At 48.0% G+C, this 22,066-nt stretch overlaps 1 protein-coding gene across 3 annotated transcripts in view; it reads left to right on the forward strand.

Annotated features, from left to right (window-relative positions):
* The window catches only part of XPO6 (exportin 6), a 98,486-nt gene that overhangs the window by 53,657 nt on the left and 22,763 nt on the right, over positions 1 to 22,066 (forward strand). For 2 of the 3 annotated variants that reach the window (XM_059415065.1, XM_059415063.1), the window contains exons 9-12: positions 5,509 to 5,618; positions 14,148 to 14,256; positions 16,782 to 16,874; positions 18,049 to 18,118. In XM_059415065.1, coding sequence (XP_059271048.1) covers positions 5,509 to 5,618; positions 14,148 to 14,256; positions 16,782 to 16,874; positions 18,049 to 18,118 — 382 coding nt within the window. The remainder of the gene's footprint in view (positions 1 to 5,508; positions 5,619 to 14,147; positions 14,257 to 16,781; positions 16,875 to 18,048; positions 18,119 to 22,066) is intronic. The other variant, XM_059415064.1, reaches the window with a different exon arrangement.

The raw sequence follows: 22,066 nt of genomic DNA on the forward strand, positions 1-22,066 counted from the left end.
CGCCCCTGCCCGTGTCCTGTCCCAGTCACTTCCCCTCACCTCTCCCTACGTGTATCCACCTCGGCCTTCATGTCCCAGATGCGCTGTGCCTGTTCGAGCTCTTTTGTAAACGGAAGTATCCAGTATGTATTTGTTCTGTCTGGCCTTGACAGTCAGTGTCCGCTGGTGAGATCGCCTGTGTTGTGTGGGGCCGTATTTCGCCCTCATTGCTTTATAGTAAGTCATTATCTGCAAGTGCATTCCACAGCTGATGGGGGCTGCTTTGGGGTTTTTGGTGTTCACGAGTGGTGTTGCTGTGGACCTTCTCATGCATGCTTTTGGGCGTCCTTCTCCATGAAGCTCTTTCTGCCGGTGTGTCCTGGTGATGACATTGCTGGGTCAGTGAGGGCATGTGATTTTATAAGTAGACGGTTTGGGTAGTTTATTTTTTTATTTTCTTTTTTAAGATTTTGTTTATTTATTTGACAGAGAGAAACGGCGAGAGAGAGAATATAAGCCGGGGGAGTGGGAGAGGGAGAAGCAGGCTTCCTGTTGAGCAGGGAGCCCCATGTGGGGCTCGATCCCAGGACCCTGGGATCATGACCTGAGCCGAAGGCAGACCCTTACTGACTGAGCCACTCAGGCACCCCCGTTTTGGTAGTTCAAACCACTAATGTTGTTGTAGCTTAAATGAGGCTGAAATAGAGACATGGGCCTAGGCTGGGAGGGGTGTGTGTGTGTGGTTGAGGGTACAGCGGTGAGCCAAGTTTCCCCGGGGCATGTAAAATGAAGCACCCCCAGTGGGTAAGGGTGACCTGTTCCTGGGAGCAGTGGGGAGGGTGCACGTGGGGGAGAATCTGGGTTGAGGATGTGTCACGATGTCTGGTAGAGGGGCAGGTGGGCGCAGAGCTAGGACGGAGGGGCAGGTGGGCGCAGAGCTAGGACGGAGGGGCAGCCCGCTGAGCTCTCCAGGCCTGAGAAGGAAAGGAGAAGCCGGCGAGACGGGGAGGGGAGGAGGCAGCCCGAAGCATGCAAGGTGGGAACAGTTTGCGGCGGATCCAGAGAGATGCATCCGGGGGGCCGGGAAGAAAGGATTTGGTAGACAGACACCTTAGAGTGAGTGTGGCAGATGAACAAGACGAGGAGCCAGTGCAGAGGTCAGGAAGAAGGGGTTTATTTGGGAAAATGGAATAAAATGTTTTGCTCTTCTGCTCTGTGTGTGAAGTTTTCTATCTGCCTATTACACGCAGTATAGAAAAAAGCTAAATAAAAGTGTGGTTTTGGTTTTTTTTTTTAAGATTTTATTTATTTATTGGCAGAAAGAGAGAGTGTGTGTGCATGAGCAGGGGGAGGGTCAGAGGGAGAAGAAGCAGGCTCCCCACTGAGCATGGAGCCCAACGTGGGGCTCGATCCCAGACCTTGAGATCATGACCTGAGCCGAAGGCAGAGGCTTAACCCACTGAGCCAGCCAGGTGCCCCTAATAGCATTTTTAAAGTATGCAGCTCTTACTCCTGCTTCTTTGGACCTGAACCCAACAACAGTTCTGTGTTTGAGCTCTCGTTATTTCTACGAGGTCTGTGTCCTTGGACCAGTGTTCTTAATTTCCTTAGATTTAGTTTCGTCACCTAAGGAGATGGACTGTGGTGGGCACCTTCACAGTCTGTCCCAGTGTTCATCACCCGCGGTCCCCTCTCGAGAATCCCATGTGTTCGTTTTCTGTTGAACTCCTAGTGGTATTATGTTATTTATGTGTGTCATTTTTGTATACTGGGAAGAGAAATGGCGATGGTCCTGAAGCAAACAACAGGCTTTTTTCTTCCTGCATTGACTGAGGTCACTGTCCGGTGAGCTCCCTCGTTCTCTCTCAGCTGCCTGTATGAGGACCTTCCTTTCTGGGCGGAGGCTCCCAGGCTGTGGGAGTCAGTGTCCTTGGGGGTCCCGGCAGAAGCAGATTTGAGCATTGGGCAGAAGAGCAGGAAGCTGGAAGGTGATCTGTGCGGTTCACTGCCGGCTGGGCTGCCCTTGCCTGCAGAGGCAGAGTGGAAGAAGCTGGCCGAGTGCACTCCAGGGTCAGGAGCTGGTGGGAGCGGGGCAGTTCTTTGGGATAAGATTTAAGAGTCGGAAGTGACGTGCTCTCAAGATAGAGCTTTAAGTTCTCATCTGTTCATTAACAGTGTGATCTTAATTTATCATAATTATCTGTGGAGTGGGAACACATTCTTTCCTCTTGTCAGGAGGCTCGTGAGTGTCCTCAAGTGTTTCCTAGGGGGTGCCTGGCTGGCTCAGCAGTAGAGCCTCCGACGCTTCATCTCAGGGTTGTGAGTTCCGGGAGCCCCGTGTTGGGTAAAGAATCCGTAAGAAATTTTACTGCTGGTTACTGCACACTGAAAGAATAATAATGAGACAAAGGAGGTATTTGTATCTTTCGTTAACTCTTTCCTCTCTCTTGTTTCTTTTCCTACATCGTTTTTCACCGAAGTGTCCCGTGTGCTGCCTCCAGCCGCGGCGGGCGTTGGCCTCCACCATCGCTCTGCTCGCTGAGGTGGCCCTAGAAGTTTCTGATGCCCGTCTTCCTGCTCCATCTCTTACCGCATTGTCACCAGGTCCTTCTCGGTCTTGCATTTTGCCACCTGCCAGCCGTACCTGCCTGTCGTTCGTACAACAGGGCCTGGGGATGTGTGGCACCGGGGACAGGGCTCGGGGCCAGGAGGCTTAAGTTCCACATCCTAGTTCTCTTTCTGTTCCTTATCTTGTCACCTTGGGTAGGTGACTTTGCTTCTGAGCCTTTGTTTCTTCATCTGTAAAATGGGAAGAAGAAAAACACCTGTCCGCTTCCTGGGGCTGTGGTGATCAGAAAGACCAATGCGCTGTGACATGCTTGGAGAAGGGAGGCGTCGCTAAATTCTTGAAGGAACTTCTCAGGCTCTTTAGTGATCAGTCAGCCCTGGAGTGTGAAAAATAAATCTGAGTACAGATACCTTTTTTTTTTTTTTAAAAAGATTTTATTTATTTATTTGACAGACAGACATCACAAGTAGGCAGAGCAGCAGGCAGAAATAGAGGAGGAAGCAGGCTCCCGCTGAGCAGAGAGCTCGATGTGGGGCTCGATCCCAGGACCTTAGGGCCATGACCTGAGCCAAAGGCAGAGACTTAACCCTCTGAGCCACCCAGGTGCCCCTAGATAGATTTTTAAAATGGGTCTGTGAGGGTTCTGAAACATTGGAGGACTCTAAAAGTGCAGCCAGCCTGTTATCTTTATGTGCTTAACCATCTGTACCCACAGCAGTTGTCAGAGGTGAGATTATGCGCAGCGCACGAGGGCTCACAGTGGGGCCTCCAGGTGGGGACATGTTTCAGGTCCTACTGAGGGTGTACCTGCCCACCCTCTTTTCTGGTCTTGAGCCACATGGTAAATCCTCAATTCAGAGGCAGGGGGAGGATGTGTATAATTGTAGTATATTTTATATATATATATATATATAATATATTTTATATATGTAATATATAATATAATAATTGACATAACCATAAACCTTGGGTTTGTGTGGTAACTTTTCCCAAAAGCACTTCCGTATGCATATGATCAGTTATGTTCTGTGGAGGGGGAGATGGGTGTTTTCAGATCAAGGAGGGACAACTGCGTGCGACCCTAGGAAGCTCAGCGAGCCGCAGCTAGGAAGGATTCCATCTCCTGTCTGCAAGCCGCCCATACTACTTCCACCTGGCTTATTGTTTTCTCCCCTTGTTCTTCTGGCTCCTTTGGTGTTGTGGACATCCTGGCTTTTGCAGAGGATGAAGTGGAGACAGGAAATGGTCATTTTGTCTTCTGAGGACGGCCCTGTCAGTGGTCCTTATTAAGCTGTGCATTCCAGTTCCAGGGAGATACTGTGGGTTGTGAGATTGGACTCTGCCTGCGTCTGCACCCGAAAAAGTTAGTTTTTCTGTCTTGGACTCAGCCTGGGTACAGAACTTCCATCTCATGCTACCACCCAATGCGTAAATCCCACCTACGCCCTTGTAAGCCTCTGGATTTCCTTGTAGATCTGAAATGGAAGGAAACGGATCCTGGAAGATGATGGTATTACTTCTTTTCCTGTCTGATCCTGCCGGCAGACATGGGGCTCAGTGAAGTAATCACGAATAAAACAAAAGAGCTCTTGGAGGTAGCAAGAATTTGAGTGGCTATAGAAGGGATTGGGGGTCACAGGTTGAAATGAGTATGTGTGAGAAGGACTAGGTTGTGGAGAACATAGTGGATTTTTGCATGAAGTAGAATCTTAGGGCTCTTAAGAAATCGGAGCATGAGGACCCTGCAGAGACTCACTCTTTTCTTCCCTCCTGACTTTGTCTTTATCAACACCTGGTCAGAGATGGCTATGAGCCTGGTGGGCGCCGCTCCTTCTGCAGAGGACATAACACCTGAGGGTCAGAATGAAGCTCATTTTCAGTCTGTTCTGTAGGAAGACTGCAAATGTTACTTTCCTAACCTTCGGATGTGTAAACTTGGCACCTTTGGAGCCACTGGGTTTTTTTTTTTTGTTTTTTTTAATTATGTTAGTCATCATACAGTCCTTCATTAGTTTTTGGTGTAGTGTTCCATGACTCACTGTTTGCGTATAATACCCAGTGTTCCATGCAATACATGCGCTCCTTAATACCCATCACTGGGCTAACCCGTTCCCCCACCCTCTTGCCCTCTGCAACCCTCGATTTGTTTCCTGGAGTTCATAGTCTCACGGTCCGTCTCCCACTCCGATCCCCCCGCCCCTTCCTTCCCTTTCCTTCTCCTAATGTCCTCCATGCTGTTCTTGATGTGCTGCACATAAGTGAAGCCGTATGATAATTGTCTTTATCTGCTTGACTTGTTTGCTTTTGTAGGTGTGTGGTAACTTTTCCCAAAACCACTGCCGTATGCATACGATCAGTTATGAGCATTGGCTAGGGGTAAAGGGACCTGCTTCTACCCCTGACCTTCAATAAAATGACTCTGGATTTCAGTTTCTTTTTCTCTAAAACAGATTTGAATTAGATGATCTGTGAGAGCCACCCCTACCCCAGTCAGTCTCACATTTAAAGATTGGCATCTACTCGGCTTATTTTGTAATTCAGTTTGTCCTGCATAGTCTCTCCCTAATGATGTGTTTATGACACCCTTGTCTTGTTAGGATCACTAGGGCTCAGTCTTGAAGACCATCTAAAATATGCCAGTTGTGGGGCACCTGGTGGCTCAGGTCATGATCCCAGGGTCCTGAGATTGAGCCTTGCACTGGGCTTCCTGCTCAGCGGGCAGCCTGCTTCTCCCTCTCCCACTCCCCCTGCTTGTGTTCCCTCTCTCGCTGTGTCTCTCTCTTCAAATAAATAAATGAAGTCTTTAAATAAAGTAAAATATACCAGTTGTGGTTACAAGGAAGTGGAGGGAATCTGGGCTTCTGGTCGCACCGTTCTGGTGGAAATAAGCACGGTGGGTGTGTTTCTGAGAAGCAGTTGCATTAAGTAATTTCATTGTCTGGATTTCTTTTGCATCATAGCCTACTCATGAAGGTTACTTCTCTTGCTTGGATATCTGGACGCTCTTTTTGGACTATCTGACAAGTAAAATTAAAAGCCGTCTGGGAGACAAGGAGGCTGTTCTCAACAGGTAAACCCCAGAAACGCTGGTAACTAGAAATAGACAGTTTTGCCAGTTTTTCTTGTGGCCTGCAGGGGCAGCCGTGCAGCAAGACCTTTTCAGTGAGACTGGGTCACGGAAACTGGTTAGGTAGTTATGTCATTGTGCGTTTTATATTTTTTTTCACCTTTAAATATCTTATTTTCTTAAAATATTTTTTTCTGATTAAAAAAGTAATTTGTATTATTAATGTTTTAGGTGTGGCAGTGTTCTCATGGGTTTGTTTTTAAATGGCCCTTATTTTAGAGATGAAAAACTGAAATATTTATTGGATGAAATGATAAGACATCTGTGATTTGCTTTAAAGTAATCCACGGAGGAGAGAGGGAAAAGTGGGTTGGCCGAGTGTTGATAATCAATGGTGACCTTTATTAATGCTAACTTAGGGTTCGTTATATTTGTGGTCATTTTGTATATGTTTGAAAATTTCCTAAATAAAATAATAAAGGCTTGTGAAAAATAAATATTTTTAAAAACTAGGAAAAGAGGAAAATAAAAAGAAGAGCCATCTATAACCCGCAGTCCGGCAAAAGTTACTTTTGTACTTTTTATTGCATTTTTTAAAAAGAGTAAATGGGGAAATGTTTTTCCCTTCGGGTGTTTCTCAAGATCATTTTTCTTTTTTTTTATTAATTATTTTTATTAACATATGATGTATTATTTGCCCCAGAGGTACAGGACTGTGAGTCGTCAGGCTTGCGTGCTCACCAGCACCCACCATTTCACGTGCCCTCCCCAGTGTCCATCAGCCGCCACCCTGTCCCTCCCCCGCCCCCCAGCAACCCTCAGTTTGTTTTGTGAGGCTAAGAATCTCTTCACGGTCTGTCTCTCTCCCGATCCCGTCTCGTTTCGTTTTTTCCTTCCCTGCCCCCCCGACCCTCCGCCCTCCCTCTCAAGGTCCTCCTATCAGGGAGAGCATACGATAATGGTCTTCATCTGATGGACTTATTTTGGTCAGCGTACGACCTTCTAGTTCTATCCACATCATTGCAAATGGCAAGACTTCATCTTTTGATGGTTGCAGAGTATTCCATTGTGTGTGTGTGTGTGTGTGTGTGTGTGTGTGTGTGTGTTTGTGTACACACACACCGCAAATCATTGCTGTTACAAACATTCGGGTGCACATGCTCCTTTGGATCACTACACATGTATCTTTAGGGTAAATACCCAGTAGTGCAATTGCAGGGTCATAGGGAAGCTCTATTTTTAGTTTCTTAAGGAATCTCCACACTGTTTTCCAGAGTGGCTGCACCAGCTTGCATTCCCTCTAGCAGTTTAGGAGGGTTCCCCTTTCTCCGCATTTTTCTTACAGGCAGAAAGTGTAGTTCCTGTACACTATAGTTACTTATTTCAGAAATGAAATAATGAGCTAATGTATCGAGAACGCTTGGTGCATTATGAACACTTGCTCAGTCCATGGCATCCGTGCTTAGTGGTAGGATATGACCAGCCTTTCCCCAGAAGTGTGCTGGACGGAGGTGGTAAGGCGAACCCCCACCCGAGAAGAGGTCAGTCTGACCCTCTAAAACCCTTGGTATTGCTGCGGTTTTACGAGTTTTTAAAAATTCTGAACAGAATATTCATATTCCAAGTTTAACCGTTTGCACTTTTGTTCCCAAACCGTTATTTTTGTGATTGCACAACAGCTTCCATGTTGCTGTGGTGTCAGGTCAGATGTGTTTTATGGGTAGCACACTCATGTATCTGAGACTTCGTGACACAATACTAGATCCTGTTTTGGTGAATTTGCCAACTCTCAGTAATAGTGTTTTTGAATGAGATTCTCAAAGAAAAGGTACATCTGCCTTATTCTCTATTTTGTATGCTGAATGGTTGTACTCTTTGGTTCTGGGACTGTGCCTGATCTTGCTGTATTTAGTGGTAGATACTTCTCATCTCTCAGGCTTGTTGGAAGAGTAAACTGAGGAAATGATTAATATGCAGGCGCTTTTTAAAGCACAGTACAAATGTGTTTTGGGTGTGGAGAATATGGTTTCATTGAGAAAATATGTGCTAGCAGATTATTAGTATTGAATACGCACTTGTGCACATTTTTGTACCAACAGAAAGAGCGCTGGTTTAGAATTTAAATTCCTTTTCTGCTTCATGGGAGCAGTGTTACTTTTGGTCAGGTTATATGCTGATCACATTTCCTGTTGCAAAATGCACGTACTGACGTCTCTTGCAGGATGGTTAGGTTTCAAGGAAATCATGTGTATATAAAGTGCCTGGGCCAGTAGTTAGCCTATTTTTGGCACTCAGTCATTGATCACAGTGATGGCCACAACTGTGATAATAAGTAGCAGAAGACATTGCTGCCCTTTAGCCACGCTGGTGACCGTGAAGTTAAGTGATAGAGCCCTCCGCCTGCCCACGCGTCTGTCTTCTGATGTCCCAGTTGTCGGGGATGAAGCCTGACCGCTTTAAACATTAGGGATTTTTCTCATTGATCATTCGATCGTCATCCTAAGTGAGGCTTTCTAATTTTTAATGACTTTTTTTTTAAACGTACACTTAGAACACTTTTATGCCCTTGAAAAAACAAACAAAAAAACCCCAACCCTTCAAAGCTGGTCTGTGGTTTTCGAATAGTATATTGAATAGTAACCATCTCCCGGGGAACTGTTTGTTGATCAGACACTGCCTAGTGGTCTAGCTTGCGGCTCCAAAGACAGTGTATAAGGTAGTCCCCTGAGGGGCACAGAGAAAAGAGTTGAATTTTAATATCTGGATTTTTCCTGTTACCTCTTACGCTATACATTTGTACAGGTGTGTACTCACGTCCTTAGATGAAGGTTTTGAAATGTGGCAACCACTGTTGTAGGTTCTAAGAGACCCTGATATGTCAGACATGTGCAGTTCTGCAGAAGGGCTGATGAAGAGCCTTGGCTCTTTTAAAGAGCCCTCATTTTAAAAAAGCACATAAGTGCGATCAGATGTTTTTCAGCTGATAAAACTCATCTGAAAGAAGGTGAGGTGCTTTTGGAATCACATTTGTGGCGTGAACCGGAATTTCAGAAGTAACTGATCTTGCAGGAACTAGTCAAGAATGTTTCTTGGTGTCTTAAATGGGAAACGTGGGTGTGGTTGAGTTAGAGACCGCGCTCAGTTCCTGTCCCTTGTGGTCTGTTGGTTTTGCATCATTCATCACAACAAAGTGTTTTAGGCTTTGTAGGCTCTCCATTTAGAAGCACATATGTACATGGATTTATTTTTGGACCTAGGAGCTTGGGGATTGGAGTGCTGCATGTTCCTCACTCAGTGAGAATGCTCCCGAGTTTCTTGATCAGAGCTGCTGGGGCTCATGTCCCACTGTCAGAGGAATGTGCTCTGGAACACAGCCCGCCCAGCAGAGCTGCTGCTGGAGTGCATGGTCCACACTGGCCGTTTTCACGTGGTGGTTTGTGAAGGCCTGAGGTTCAGTCTCCTTTTCCTGTGCTGTGCTCCGGGGAGCGTTGTGTCTGCTTACAAGCTGTTGAGAAAGGGAAGTGAGCTGGAGCGCGTTCCGTTCCGTTCCGTGCCTCGGCTGCCGGCGGTGGAGAAGGGCTGGTTCTCTTCTTTCTCTCTCCCGCCCTCCCTTCTCTTGGTGCTCGTCACGGTGGGAGTAGCCACCTGTGTAGAAACTCATTTTTACAGGAACATGAGGAAACCTGAAGGGAGTTAAGCAACCCAGAGTTACTGAGTCATGTCCTGTGGTCCCCTTTGTCGTGAGAGTACTGGCAAGTCCTGGCCCCAGAGCAGCCAGGGCTTCTGAGTGACACTGGGCTGCACTGTAAACAAACCGGCTGAGCGTGAGAAAGCCTGCTCCCCTCTCTTTCCGGGTGGGTTTTTCTGCTTAACGAAAAGGAAGTGCCTTTGTGGCACGTGGCATTTTGAGACAGTTAATAAAAGGTGATAAGTAGGTTTGTGTCAGGGTTCCAGGAGTTTTCTAGGTCCTGTGAGGAGGCATTCATGCTGTTGTCCGTGCTGTTGACGGCCGCAGAGAGCAAGTGAATGGCGTCTCAGTTCCTGCATTGAGTCCAGAAAGCCGTCTAGGGTCCTGCCCCAGGCTTTGGAGTCACCTGGCTTGGACTTTTGTCTGTTACTTGCCTGTGTATTTATTCATTTTTTGTTCCTTTGTACTTATGCTCGGCGTTTACGGAACGCCTGTGCAGTTGCTGCTGTTTTATTTAACTCCGATGTTGGGGTGCTCAGGAATCACATGTGTGGCTCCAGCCACACAGGTCCTGTCGGTTTATCTCCACTGCGTGTTCAAGCGCGCTGTGCAGCAGATTGCCCTCTGACTACGGCTTTAGCCGCGCCCATCAGATTGTCCTATGTCCCTTTTCTTGTTTGCCAAAGAGATTTTCTGATCTCTCTTGAGGTTTTCTCTTTGTTGTTTTACTTCCAAATATCTGGAGGTTTCCCATCTATCTTCTTGTTACTATCTTCTGTTTACTATGATCTGCAGACATAGTTCATGTGATTTCAGTTCTCTTCAATTTGCTAAGGTTTGTTTTATGACAATCTTCTTGGTGATTGTTCAGAGTGTGGTTGACAAGAGCGTGTATTCTGCTGTTGTTGGATGGGGTGTTTGGTGGATGTCAGTTAGGTCAGGTTGGCGGTGGGGTTCTGTGTGTCCCCTGTCATGCTCTGTCCGTGACCAGGAGAGAGGCGAACTCTGTGTGTGATTGTGGGTTTATCTGCGTCTCCTTTCAGCCCTATCATTTTTGCTTCATTTAGTTTGGGACTCTTGTTAGTTTCACACAAATTTAGTTTCCCTGTTCAGTGTATTTATTGTTTTACAATAGCTCTTTGCGATTTCTAGAGCTTGCTCTCGTATTACAGCCTATTTGCTTTTCACATTAGCATTTCACCACTGCAAGTTATGTAGGAGCCTTGCTGCCACATACATCATTTGTCCTCCGTTCTTTGATGGAGGTTGCCACATTTCACATCTGTATCCATGGAAACCCCCATCAGATGTTTTATTATTGCCTTCATCCATCATTAACGTTTTAAAGATCCTAGGGGGAGAGGAGGAGTCTGGAAAATACTAGAGAAGAGGTACTTCCCCAGACACGTGCCAGTTCTTTCTTTTGTCCTTCATTCTTCAAGTTCCAGGTTTCTTTCTCGTGACCATTTACCTACTCTGTTGATCAGCTCACAGAACAGAATACCACTGGCTGTTTTATAGGCCTTACCTCCAAGTATAGTTACATGGGTGTTAGGGCTTCAACATAATAATTTCAAGCAGACCCAGTTCAGTCCCTAGCACCTTCTATCTGAAACACCTTATGGAGGATGCTTACAATAGCTGCCTTAAAAGTCTTTGGTAATTCCAATGTGCTGGCATCTCTAGGTTGGCTTCTGTTGATTGTCTTTCCCTTGATAAATGGTCAGTGCCTTCTCATTCTTTATATGTTTACTTGTATTCTGGATCCTTTTACCTGTTTATTCTACCAGCCTTGGGCATGGCTTCCGTCTCCACAGTCACTTTGTGGTCAGAGATGGATGCTGCATTTACAGACATCACGCCACGATTCAGATAGCAAAAATGAGAAGGGGAGATGTTGGACAAAAGATGCCTCTTCCAGAGGCTCTGCCCACTGACTTCTCTTAGTATGTCCCCAACCACTGCCGTCTGCAAGCGAGGCTGGGAGATGTAGTCTTCCAGTTGGCCTCAGTGCCCATTGTCTAACTGAGGGAGAAAACAAGAATGGGTATTGGGTAGACAACCAGAGTCTGCCACCCCATATGCTCTCCTTACCCTCATCAGACACTTTGGGGGAGCAAGTACTACCTAAGTGTGCTTTAGCCTGGTTTCTAGTTGGGTTTAATTTTCTATGTGATAAGCTTTTTTTGTGCCAGTGGTGCTAATTGCCAGTAGGGTTTTAGGTCTAATTTAAGGTTATCTATCCTATGCATACAAAGTCTTTAAATTCTGTTTTAGCTCAGCAAGACAATTTGTAGATGACAGGTTTCATCTGCCCTCTGGTCTGAAGTAGATTTTCTTTCCTAGCAAAATTGTGAAAATGTTTTGGTTCAGTATAGCAATTTATAGCATAAAATTTCTATAATTAACTTTAGGAATTTTTGTCTGAGCAAATGGCACATATAAGCTCCAGGCTTAAGTGTTTGATCTTATCTTTTTCTCTGAAGTCTTCTGAAATGGGATTTTTGAGTCTATCGGCAATTTTTCCCACAGATGCTGCCTACGCTATTAGTGATTTTCGCCACCAGCATTCATTTCTGGGCCATGCTCAGTTGCCTGTCTAGCCTAGGTTAAGTCATTTGCAAACACTGTGAAGGAGGGGTGGTCAGTGTTTTCGTCTTAATGGAAAAATGAGCTCTTGTGCCCACCAGACTCTGCAATGTGACTGTTCTAGGAGGACTCTAGTGGAGTCTGCAGACCCTCTGTACAGAGTCTCAGCCAGGGGTTGTGACTTAGGTTGGATGGACTGTATTTGATCTTGGCACTGGATACCTTTTAGCTCTGATTAGCTTGTGTGGAACTCACCTGCATGGGCTTAGATGGTTTATTAGGTAGAGACCTGTTAAGAAGATGGAAACCAGACTTAATTATTTTAAGGATTCAGTGTAGGAAAGTGGTGAAACTGGTGTTGGAGGATTGGAAGAGCAAGAAGGAAACAGCAAGGTAAAGCGGATGAGAACTACAGGAAGCAGCCCCACTGCTAGAGCTGAGGGTCCAGGGGAACGAGGCGGAGTTACTGACCTCTAGATTGGAAGGCTGGACCCCATGCAGCTGGAGCTCGGGTCTCTGAGGAGAGGGTAGCACCCAGCTGCCACAGGAGCTCAGAGGAGGGGCCCCATGGAGCTGGAGCTCACTCTGCAGAGGAGGGGGTGCAGGCTGGCTGTGCGTGAGGCTGGTTCCAGGAATGGGGAAGCCGAAGGTGGAACCATTCATCACTCCTGGGTGATTGTTGGCCGGGGCGACACAGCCAGGATGATGAGCCCACAGGAAGAATGGTGTCCCTGTGCTCCTTCTGCCGCTCGGTCTTCCTGCAGTGCCCACGCCATGGAGGCTCCCCGAGGTGGAGGACCAGGGTGCTTTATGTGCTCACAGCCCCAGCAGCCTAGAGTGTGGGATAGAGTGGTGCTGAGTTCCTGGCCTGGATGCTCCGCTTTGTGAGGAGGGGCAGTCCCTAAACTTATCTTTGAAACGTTCTGGGATAGACAGGGATTTAGCAGCCGGTTTGTTCTTGAAAATTAGTGGCTTGTTGGCCCTTTTGGTGTACCTGCTGCAGGTGACTTGGTGTCTTCTGAGGGGTAGGTTCTTAACATAAATGGGAGATATCCAGGCCTGGAGCTTGGAGTGTTTCTTCGAGAAGTTCTTAGATATAGGTCAAAGGAGCAGGGTTCCCCCAGGCTTTTTCTAGTTCTTCCTTTAAGTATTAAGTGTTCTTAAAAACTAACTAAAGACGAGGTTAGAGCAGGCCCAAAGACTGTTGGTGGTTTATGGGGAGAGCATAGGATGTTGAGTTACAGAATCCCAGGTTCAGATCACCTAGCTTGGTGACCTTGGCTAGTTTACTTAACTTCTTTTAACTCTGGCTTCCTCATCAGAAATAGACCAGTACTACTAGCCATCTCTCTTAGATGTTAAAAGGATTGAATTATTGAATCCTATATTAAATCAGTATAACTTGGTATTTATACATAATTACCTATAATCCCCAGGGCAGCCATGGGGAAAACGACTCACAAATGCCTGGTGAAAGGAGTGACAAGGGAATGAAAGTGGCACACGGGTGTCTGTGACATGACAGAAGGTGGTCATGGAGGAGTCCAACGAAAGCCCGAAAGCCATGACCTAGAGGGAAGAAGTAGCACCATGGCAGAGGCCCTTCCTTAGCCGTAATGACATTAAATGTGCAGAATTAACTTCGCTAGTTTAAGAGGCAGTGACGGCGGAGTGGACGAAAAACATGATCCAACTGCATGTCTCTGAGAGACTCACTTCAGTTCAGAGACACAAATAGGTTGGAAGTAAGAGCTTTTCCATGCAGACAGTAACCAAAAGAAATTTGGGGTAGCACGGCAAATATCAGGCAGGATAGACTTGAAGAGTGGCTGTCGGGGGGTACCTGGGAGGCTCGGTCGGTTAAGCGTCCCGACTCTTGATCTCAGCTCGGAACTTCATTTCAGGGCCATGAGATGGAGCCCTGCGTTGAGCTCCCTGCTGGGCACGGAGCTGACTTTAAAAAAAAAAAAAAAAAAAAAGATCCTTCAATCCATCAGTGCAGATGGACCCGTCAGTGCATCAGGAAGATGCCCGGCACATGGCGACACGAGGAAATGCCCTGCTGCCGTTCCGCTCTGACCCACGCCCTTGTCCACCCACAAACTAAATCTGGTTCACGTGCTACTTGTGTCTGGTGACCCAGCAGGGACGCCCTTCTTTCTCAGAGTGCAGGAGGCCGTTTGCAGGAGGCCGTTTCAAAAACCTAGGCTAAAAGCCCGCTGTCACCTGATGTTGAATTTCTCTCTGCCACGCAGGTACGAAGACGCACTAGTCCTTTTGCTCACGGAGGTGTTGAATCGAATCCAGTTCAGATACAACCAGGCCCAGCTGGAGGAGCTGGATGACGAGACTCTGGATGACGATGTAAGCCGCGCGTCCTCACCGGCCTTAGTCGCCGTCGCTTCTGGCGTGAGGCCAGACAGACTGGGAGCCTGTAAGCTCGCTGCTCTGGGGCCAGAGTAGTCTCACAGGTTGACTTGTGCCTTCGAACTTTCCAGCTGACCTTGAGCAGTGCGGGGCTTAGGGGCACTGACCACACGCATAGTCAGAAATCTGAGTACAACTTAGGACTCCCCCAGAGTTAACTGCTGATAACCTGACTGTTCAATGAAAGTCTTACAAACAAATGGTTGATTAACACGTGTTTTGTATTTTACTGTATTCTTACAATAAAGTAAGCTAGACCAAAGAAAATGTTACTAAGAAAATCGTAAGAGAAGGGCGCCTGGGGGGCTCAGTCATGAAGTGGCTGCCTCCGGCTCAGGTCGTGACCTCAGGGTCCTGGGATCGAGCCCCGCATCAGGCTCCCTGCTCAGCGGAGGCTGCTTCTCCCTCCCCTGTTTGTATCTCCTCTCCTGTTGTCTCTCTCTCTCTGTCAAATAAATAAATAAAATCTTAAAAAAAAAAATTCATAAGAGAAAATGAATTTCTAGTACCGTACTGTGTTTATTGAAAAAAATCCCACATAAGTGGACCCGCGCAGTTCAGACCCCTGTTGTTCAAGGGTCAGCTGTATATCCTATTCGTTTTTTGGGGTTCCGTAATTGTAAAAGGAAGTTGGCGGCATGTTTATCTGTATGGACTAGAGATATAAGCCGAGAAGCCATATGCACAGTGAGAAGGGGTTTAGTAAGGGCTCTGGATTCCTCGTTCCCCTGCCTCGCCTCCGCACCTCTGCCCCCCACTTTGGGCAACAAACAAAAGCCAGCTGGATGCAGGTGGGAATAAAGCACGACTTAAACGGCAAGCCTAGAACGAAAGGAAGTCTCTTCTGAGTGTATTTTGTAAATCTATGTCTTTTTTTTTTTTAAAGATTTTATTTATTTATTAGACAGACAGAGATCACAAGCAGGCAGAGAGGCAGGCAGAGAGAGAGGAGGAAGCAGGCTCCCCGCTGAGCAGAGAGCCCGATGTGGGGCTCGATCCCAGGACCCTGAGATCATGACCCGAGCAGAAGGCAGCGGCTTAACCCACTGAGCCACCCAGGCGCCCCTGTAAATCCGTGTCTTAAAGTCAGTCTTGACTTTATTGATGCTGGTGTGCCCGTCCAAGAATATGGGTCGAAGGACACAATTCCCTTGTTCCTTTTTCTTACCCACCATGCACTTCAGAATTTTCAGGTCACTGATATGCCTTTCCAAATAACAGTGACAGTGGCATGGTGAGACCTTGAGGGGTGGCCATGTTTGGTTTAGAAAGAGCCTTGTACTTGGAGCCCAAAGGCCCTGGACCCCAAGGAGGTGGAAGTCTAGGCCTTAATTTGCTCCTCTCCCGAAAGGGGAGCACCGTGTCCGACAGGTACATGAAGGTAGCTTTGGAGGGACTGGCTACATGCCTGGCACATTGTGTGTGTGTGTGTGTGTGGTAAATGTGAGCCTCACGTCTTGTTAACCGTATGATTTCACACAGTACTTCTCGGGGTTGAGCAGGGGTGAGAATCACTGGGACAGCTTGGTAAGCAGACTTTGATTTGGGGGTGGGCCACAGAGCCTGCGAGAGATGCTGCCTTGCCTGCAGGCGATACTTTGAGTGGCACTGATGTGGTCCGTTGTACTGACAGGAGGTAGTCAGGGTTACCTTCTCAGAAGGTGACGAATGCGTGAACACTTCTATAGCTGGGGTGTCATAAGGGGGGCTCAAGCACTTCACAAGTGGCTTTTTGAAGTCTGTATTCCTTTGACCATAGGGGAAAAATTAGGCCATTCTCTGTGGGTCATGTGCTTTCTGAGGAAATAGCTTTTTATGACGTTAATTCATTGGATTAAAAAAAAATACTCTAGGTTGATCTTTTTATTTTTTTAATTTTTAAAAAGATTATTTATTTATTTATTTATTTGACAGAGAGAGAGATCACAGGTAGGCAGAGAGGCAGGCAGACAGAGAGGGGGAAGCAGGCTCCCCACCCAGCAGAGAGCCCGATGCGGGGCTCCATCCCAGGATCCTGAGATCATGACCTGAGCTGAAGGCAGAGGCTTAATCCACTGAGCCACCCAGGTGCCCCTCTAGGTTGTTCTTTTTCAAGTACTGAGTAACCCAGTTCCATCATTTGCCATTTCTTCAAGATTTTCTGTGTGAGGGCGCCTGGGTGGCTCAGTGGGTTAAGCCGCTGCCTTCGGCTCAGGTCATGATCTCAGGGTCCTGGGATCGAGTCCCGCATCGGGCTCTCTGCTCAGCAGGGAGCCTGCTTCCCCCCCCCTCTCTCTCTGCCTGTCTCTCCATCTGCTTGTGATTTCTCTCTGTAAAAAAAAAAAATAAAATCTTTAAAAAAAAAAAAAAAAAAAAAAGATTTTCTGTGTGAGAGTGGACTTGAGGTTGCAGATGAAGGGGCAGGGGAGATGTCAAGACTCTGCCTTCCCAGGAGAGCTGATCCTTCTCTGTTTCCCCCGCAGCAGCAGACGGAGTGGCAGCGCTACCTGCGCCAGAGCTTGGAGGTGGTGGCCAAAGTGATGGAGCTCCTTCCCACGCACGCCTTCTCAACACTGGTAACTCACCTCTCGGAGGGGGATGAGGAGCCTAAGGTTTTTCCCTGCACATGTAGCATGAGTAGTAAGCTTTTTTGCTCACTGATACTTTTGTGTGTGTGTATAGTATATATATACACACATATGTGCGTGTGTGTGTGTGTATATATATATATATTTTAAAATTTTACTTATTTATTTTTAAAAGAACATAATAATTACCATAACTAACCCTGAAGTTTAACAAATGTTAACATTTCCCCCAAATATTTTTAAATCAACTTTCGAAAGTACTGTTTTTCTTTCCTGAACTCTTGGCTGTAATAGCAGTTTTCCTAATGCCTGCCTTCAGGCCTGCATCAGTAACTCAGAAATGGCCAGGCCCCGTAGAGGACTTACAAAGATTACGTTGCTGGAAAGTGAGCCTTTGTAAAGCTCATCACTAGCACTCTGCCTCTGTTTATGTGCTAGGCTCTTGGGCATAAGGACTGCTTTCATTCACTAAGTGATGCTTATTATTTGGGGAGATTTCCCTAAGCCTTCAAAGGGCGAGGTGAGCTGGGGGGCTTGTGTTGTGTTTTCCAGCTACCTTGCATAGGGACCTGTCACATTAAAAGTCTGATCTTTTATCTAAATGGTGTGTTAGCAGCTTTAGAGAGAAAAGATAGAGCGTTGGCTATGAAGGTCCTGTGTACTAAATGACTAAGGGAATCTGACTTCCAGAAAATTTGGCCTGTCTTTTCACTTTGTTATGCACTTTAATAAGGCATATCTGGTAGTTCTTTCCAGAACAGTTTCCCTTGGAATTGAAGGGAGATAGATAGGCCCTGTCCCTGAGCTCTAGAAGGTCTAGACCATTTGGGGTTTGACGTCCTCTTTTAGGAACATGACAGTTCTGATAGTCCTACCCAGCATCCACTGCTTTGTTAGAAAAAGAGTATGGAACTGATAATGTTGTTTTCTTTCTTACTCCAACCGTTAGTTGGCGGTGTGAATTGTAGAAGTTGTTGAGGGCAGGGCACCGAATGGAGACACTTCTGCTTAGCTGCCTGTAAAAGTTCCCAGAGAAGTTTCTTTTATCTGATGCCCACCCCCCCATGGATACTTATAATGTTTTAATGTTAAAAATGCTGTTAAAATTTGCGTTTATGTTTTTTTTTTTTTTTTTTTTTAATCTTTGTTTCTTTGTTTTCAGTTCCCAGTTCTTCAGGACAATTTAGAAGTTTATCTGGGGTTACAGCAGTTTATAGTTACTTCAGGGTCAGGTAAACTGGTTTTTATTTTCTCACTTTAACCAACATTAAAAAAATATCGGGCTGATACTTAGTTATTGCCGTCTTTGCTATTGGAACATGATTTCTCTACCGCCACTTCCCTGTGGCTCTGTCTCTCCTCACTTCTGCACAGGGAAGACTTTTCTAAAGAATCGTAATAAAAAGGGCCTGTGGGGAGGCAGAAGGTGAGGCTCCTTTGGACAGGGCCTTCTGGAGAGCTGTTGGTGGGGGGCAGCTAATGGGAGCAAAGAGGGAGAACTTTGAAGAGAAAAAAAACCACAAAAACATAAAAAGCCCAGCACTTAGAATATTCCCTTAGGTCTTTTCAGCCAGCACGTGTGCTAGGGAAAATGGCCTTGGGCTTCCCTGCCATGTGCTCTTTGTTCTTGGGTGTTTGGAAGCAGGACGCGGGAGCGGCTCCAGAGCAGGCGGACTCATGTAGAACAGGCCGACAGCTAGCGATCGGCAGCTCCGGCAGCTCCGGCAGCTCCGATCGGCAGCTCTCCTCCGGTCAGTGGCCACGGGAGGCCGGGCCATAGCTGGGTTGAAAGACTTGGGGTGGCCCTTTGTTGGCCATGCCTGCCTGGGGTTTCTTCTTGGCATTTTGGGGTTATTTTGTCGGTGACAACAATAGCTTCCATTTGTCAGATGCGCATTACCTGCCTGGCCCTTCAGTATTCGCCTACACTCCTTACCTCCCTCACCTGTCCCGCAGCTGGGAGGGTTAGCGCCAGTTGCTTCTTTTTCACGGAACGGGAAATTAATGTCCGGAGATGTTTCTTTGTCCCAAGATGGTGTCACAGGGAATGATTGAAAAGTTGAATTAAGTCCAACCTGACTTCTGTTTTGCTAGCCAAAACCATCAGAAACCCCAGCAACTTACCCTTGTGCTTGCAGATGCACCTGTGCTCACCCCAGCCCCACAGCCCCCCCAGCCCCTCCTGTCTCTGCCGGTGGTTTCACACTGCTCCTCTTTAGTGTTTCCCCTCTGGGAGTTGTGCCCAGCCCTGGCCTCCGGTCCCTCTGCTGTGTAACTGTTGTCTCAGCCTGGCACAGAGCCGCCCAGGGTAGAGACCATCTCCTGGACGAGCTTGTTATTCATGGCAGGACCTCCAGGAGAGGCTCTTTCTGAGGCTGCCCTTGGTGGCCTGTGACGGTTTGTTTCCATGACTGTATTAGCTTCTAAATAACCCACTGGGCCCCAGGAGGTCGATGGGACTTGGCATGCCCCAAAGTTTGTAGATCGGCTAAGAGCAACTTAGAACTTTAAAAAGACCACTTTCAAAGCAAACGTGCCTGTAGAATATGCTGTCAACATTAACGAAAATCCTTTTGACCGTGTCCCAATGCTACCGATGTTTCTAGCATCCATTCTTGGGGAGAAATTGTGCCCCGGTGGTCTCTTCCTCAGGGCCACTCATCAAATGAGAATGTACTCGGCATCCTCGAGGCATTGTTCTGGATCATTAGAAAGGCTGAGCACGCACTCCCTCCTTCCCTGCATGGACCCCGTGTTCCTTTTCGAGCGTGTTGCTGCCTCTACGTTGCATTGAGTCTGTCTTCGGACAAAAGTCTGAGTGACTTTTAGGTCCTTTTTCTGAGACATACTGATAACTTCTCATCCGAGAAGGATAATCTGTTTTACTTTTCCCTACGTGCAATATCACGTACCTGTTCTCATCGAAAGCCCTTTGCTGGCAATTTCACAGTGTGCTTGGCTTTTCCAGATTGTAAATCTCACCCCTAGCGCTGATCCTTGGTGCACACTCCAGGGGCAAGAACCTCTCAGGCCAAAAAAATACTTCCCATTTTAAAACAAGTTCTCTTATCCACGACGAAGCATTCCCCCACCCCGTGGTGGCTCCCAAGCCAAGTTTCCAATGCAAGGCCTGTTAAAAGAATGGAAACTCTGAGTACATTTTGCTCCCTGGTCCCATGGCCATGCACCCTCTGACATAACCCCCGTGCTGTGTCAGCAGCCTTGCCACCTCTTCCCAGAGACCGTGGGTCTTCTCTGACAGGGTGAGCCCGCCGTTCCTGTGTGCGGCTTCCCACCAGCCTTTCATTGTTTGGTCTCTGGAGTCTGTACCCATGGGAGTCTTCCTGTCGACTCTTGCTGGTCTTCTGCCTCCACATCTGTGGCCAGGTCCGAGGCACGACATGTTGCTGCGTGGCACTTCAGCGGCTGTGCGCCCCTCTAGCCCCCGGGAGCTCGCTTTGCTCCTGTGGGTCTTTCCCACCATTTGTGGGTGGAGAGGTCCTGTCCCTGGTGCTTGTGTCTCTAAACATTCTGTGCTCTGCTCGGGTTTGTTTACGACCTACTTGCTCTCTCTGAGTGGAGTTCCTCGAATGGTTTTCACCCCTGCCTCCCCAGCCCCCGACAAAGAGAAGGTGGAGTTCTGTTTAACATTGAGGTGTGATTTGCCAGGAAGCTGTCCTTTGGACTGTGGTGAAGAGTGCATCTCGACAGCTTCAGGGTAACTTGCTTTAGGGGAGAGGATTTTCTCTTTTGAAAACCTCTGTGTAGCAGAGGGTCCCCCTTTGTGGATGTTCTTTGCTGTCAGGAGGACATGAAAGCCTTAGCCAAACAGAAGATGTGGGTATTTGGGAACAGCTTCCTTGGTGGACACTCAGGCCTGCCCCTCGAGTTGAGGTTGGCTCCTTGCCGTGTTTTGTGCCTCCGGTGGTTCGAGGGTTCTGGGTTTGGAGGTGGGGGCGACGACTTTGCTTTGGGTACTTCCTGCCTGTGCACGTGTCTGCCTCGGCAGACAGCGGGACGGAAGCAGCTACAGTTTGCAGTACCATGAGCCTTACATGGCACATGCGTATTCAGTTGAATTGTGTGGAATCGCAGTGTTGGCCGGTCAGAAGTGGTCAAACATCAGCAGTTTCTCGTGGTTCAGACTAATAGTCTGACATCACGGCAGTCCCCATCTGTTTCTACCCTAAGTACTGCTCTTTGACCGATTCGGGGTGGGTTGGAGGGGGCGGCTCAGGATGGCAGGGATTCTCAGCAGCAGGGGACCCGGGAAGTGAAGGGACCCAGGGCTGCATTTCTGTCGAGGGGAGAAGCCTCGCCTCTTCCCTAGACTGGCGTGGGTCAGCAGGCCGTGGCTGGGTTTGTGTTCTGCCCTCGGCGGGGGGACCGCTCATGATCCTAAGGAACTGGGGAGACACTCCCTCCCTCAGTGTTTCCGACCGAGCTGACTGAGGAGGGAAAACTCCCTGGAGGGGCGTCGGGGAGGAGGCCCTGCCTCAGGTGCAGTCGTGTGGGTGCAGGGGTGGGGGCGGGGTGCAGGCCGCTTAGGATGACTGCTGAGAGCCCACTCCCGTGGAAGCCCGACGTAGGGTGGTATTCTGGCTCGGTTTTTAAAAGGGAAACATTTTGTGTAACCGCTCTTCAAGCACCTAGTTCTTCGGTAAACCCAAGGGTCGCCGCTGTAGGGTCCGGTGTGGTGCGTTGAGCGCCGTGGGCAGGGTGCAGCCTGCTGGGCCCGGGGGCGGGGAGGGCGCAGACTCAGGCTGGCCGCCCTGCTCTGGGAAGAGACGCCAGCCTCTCTCTTCGCCCCATGTGACCACCACACCCTGTTCTGGGTAGAGTCTTCTTCAGGTTTTCTTCCCACAGCCCTAAAGCTTGCTTGGTGTCAGAGGAACAACAGGTTGATATGGAGCTGTAGCCCTGAAAATCCTTGACGTTCAGAAGGTGCACAGTTGTGGTGTTTTGTTAGCTGGGAGCGGAGGAGAGGCAGCGTTCTCTCCACAGGACCAAAATCCCTCCTGGTTCTGTCCGCTCGTGGGCTCATCTGGCTGGCACTGCCGGCAGGGCCGCCTGCGCTGGGAATCCGGACTGGTGTTTATTCCCCGAGGCACTGCTCCCTGTGCAGGGTGGAGGGTGGAGGAGCAGGCCCCTGCGGGGGGGGGGGGGGCAGAAGCTGGCCT

This window comes from Mustela nigripes, chromosome 11 (genome assembly GCF_022355385.1).
Source record: "Mustela nigripes isolate SB6536 chromosome 11, MUSNIG.SB6536, whole genome shotgun sequence".
Lineage (NCBI taxonomy): Eukaryota > Metazoa > Chordata > Mammalia > Carnivora > Mustelidae > Mustela > Mustela nigripes.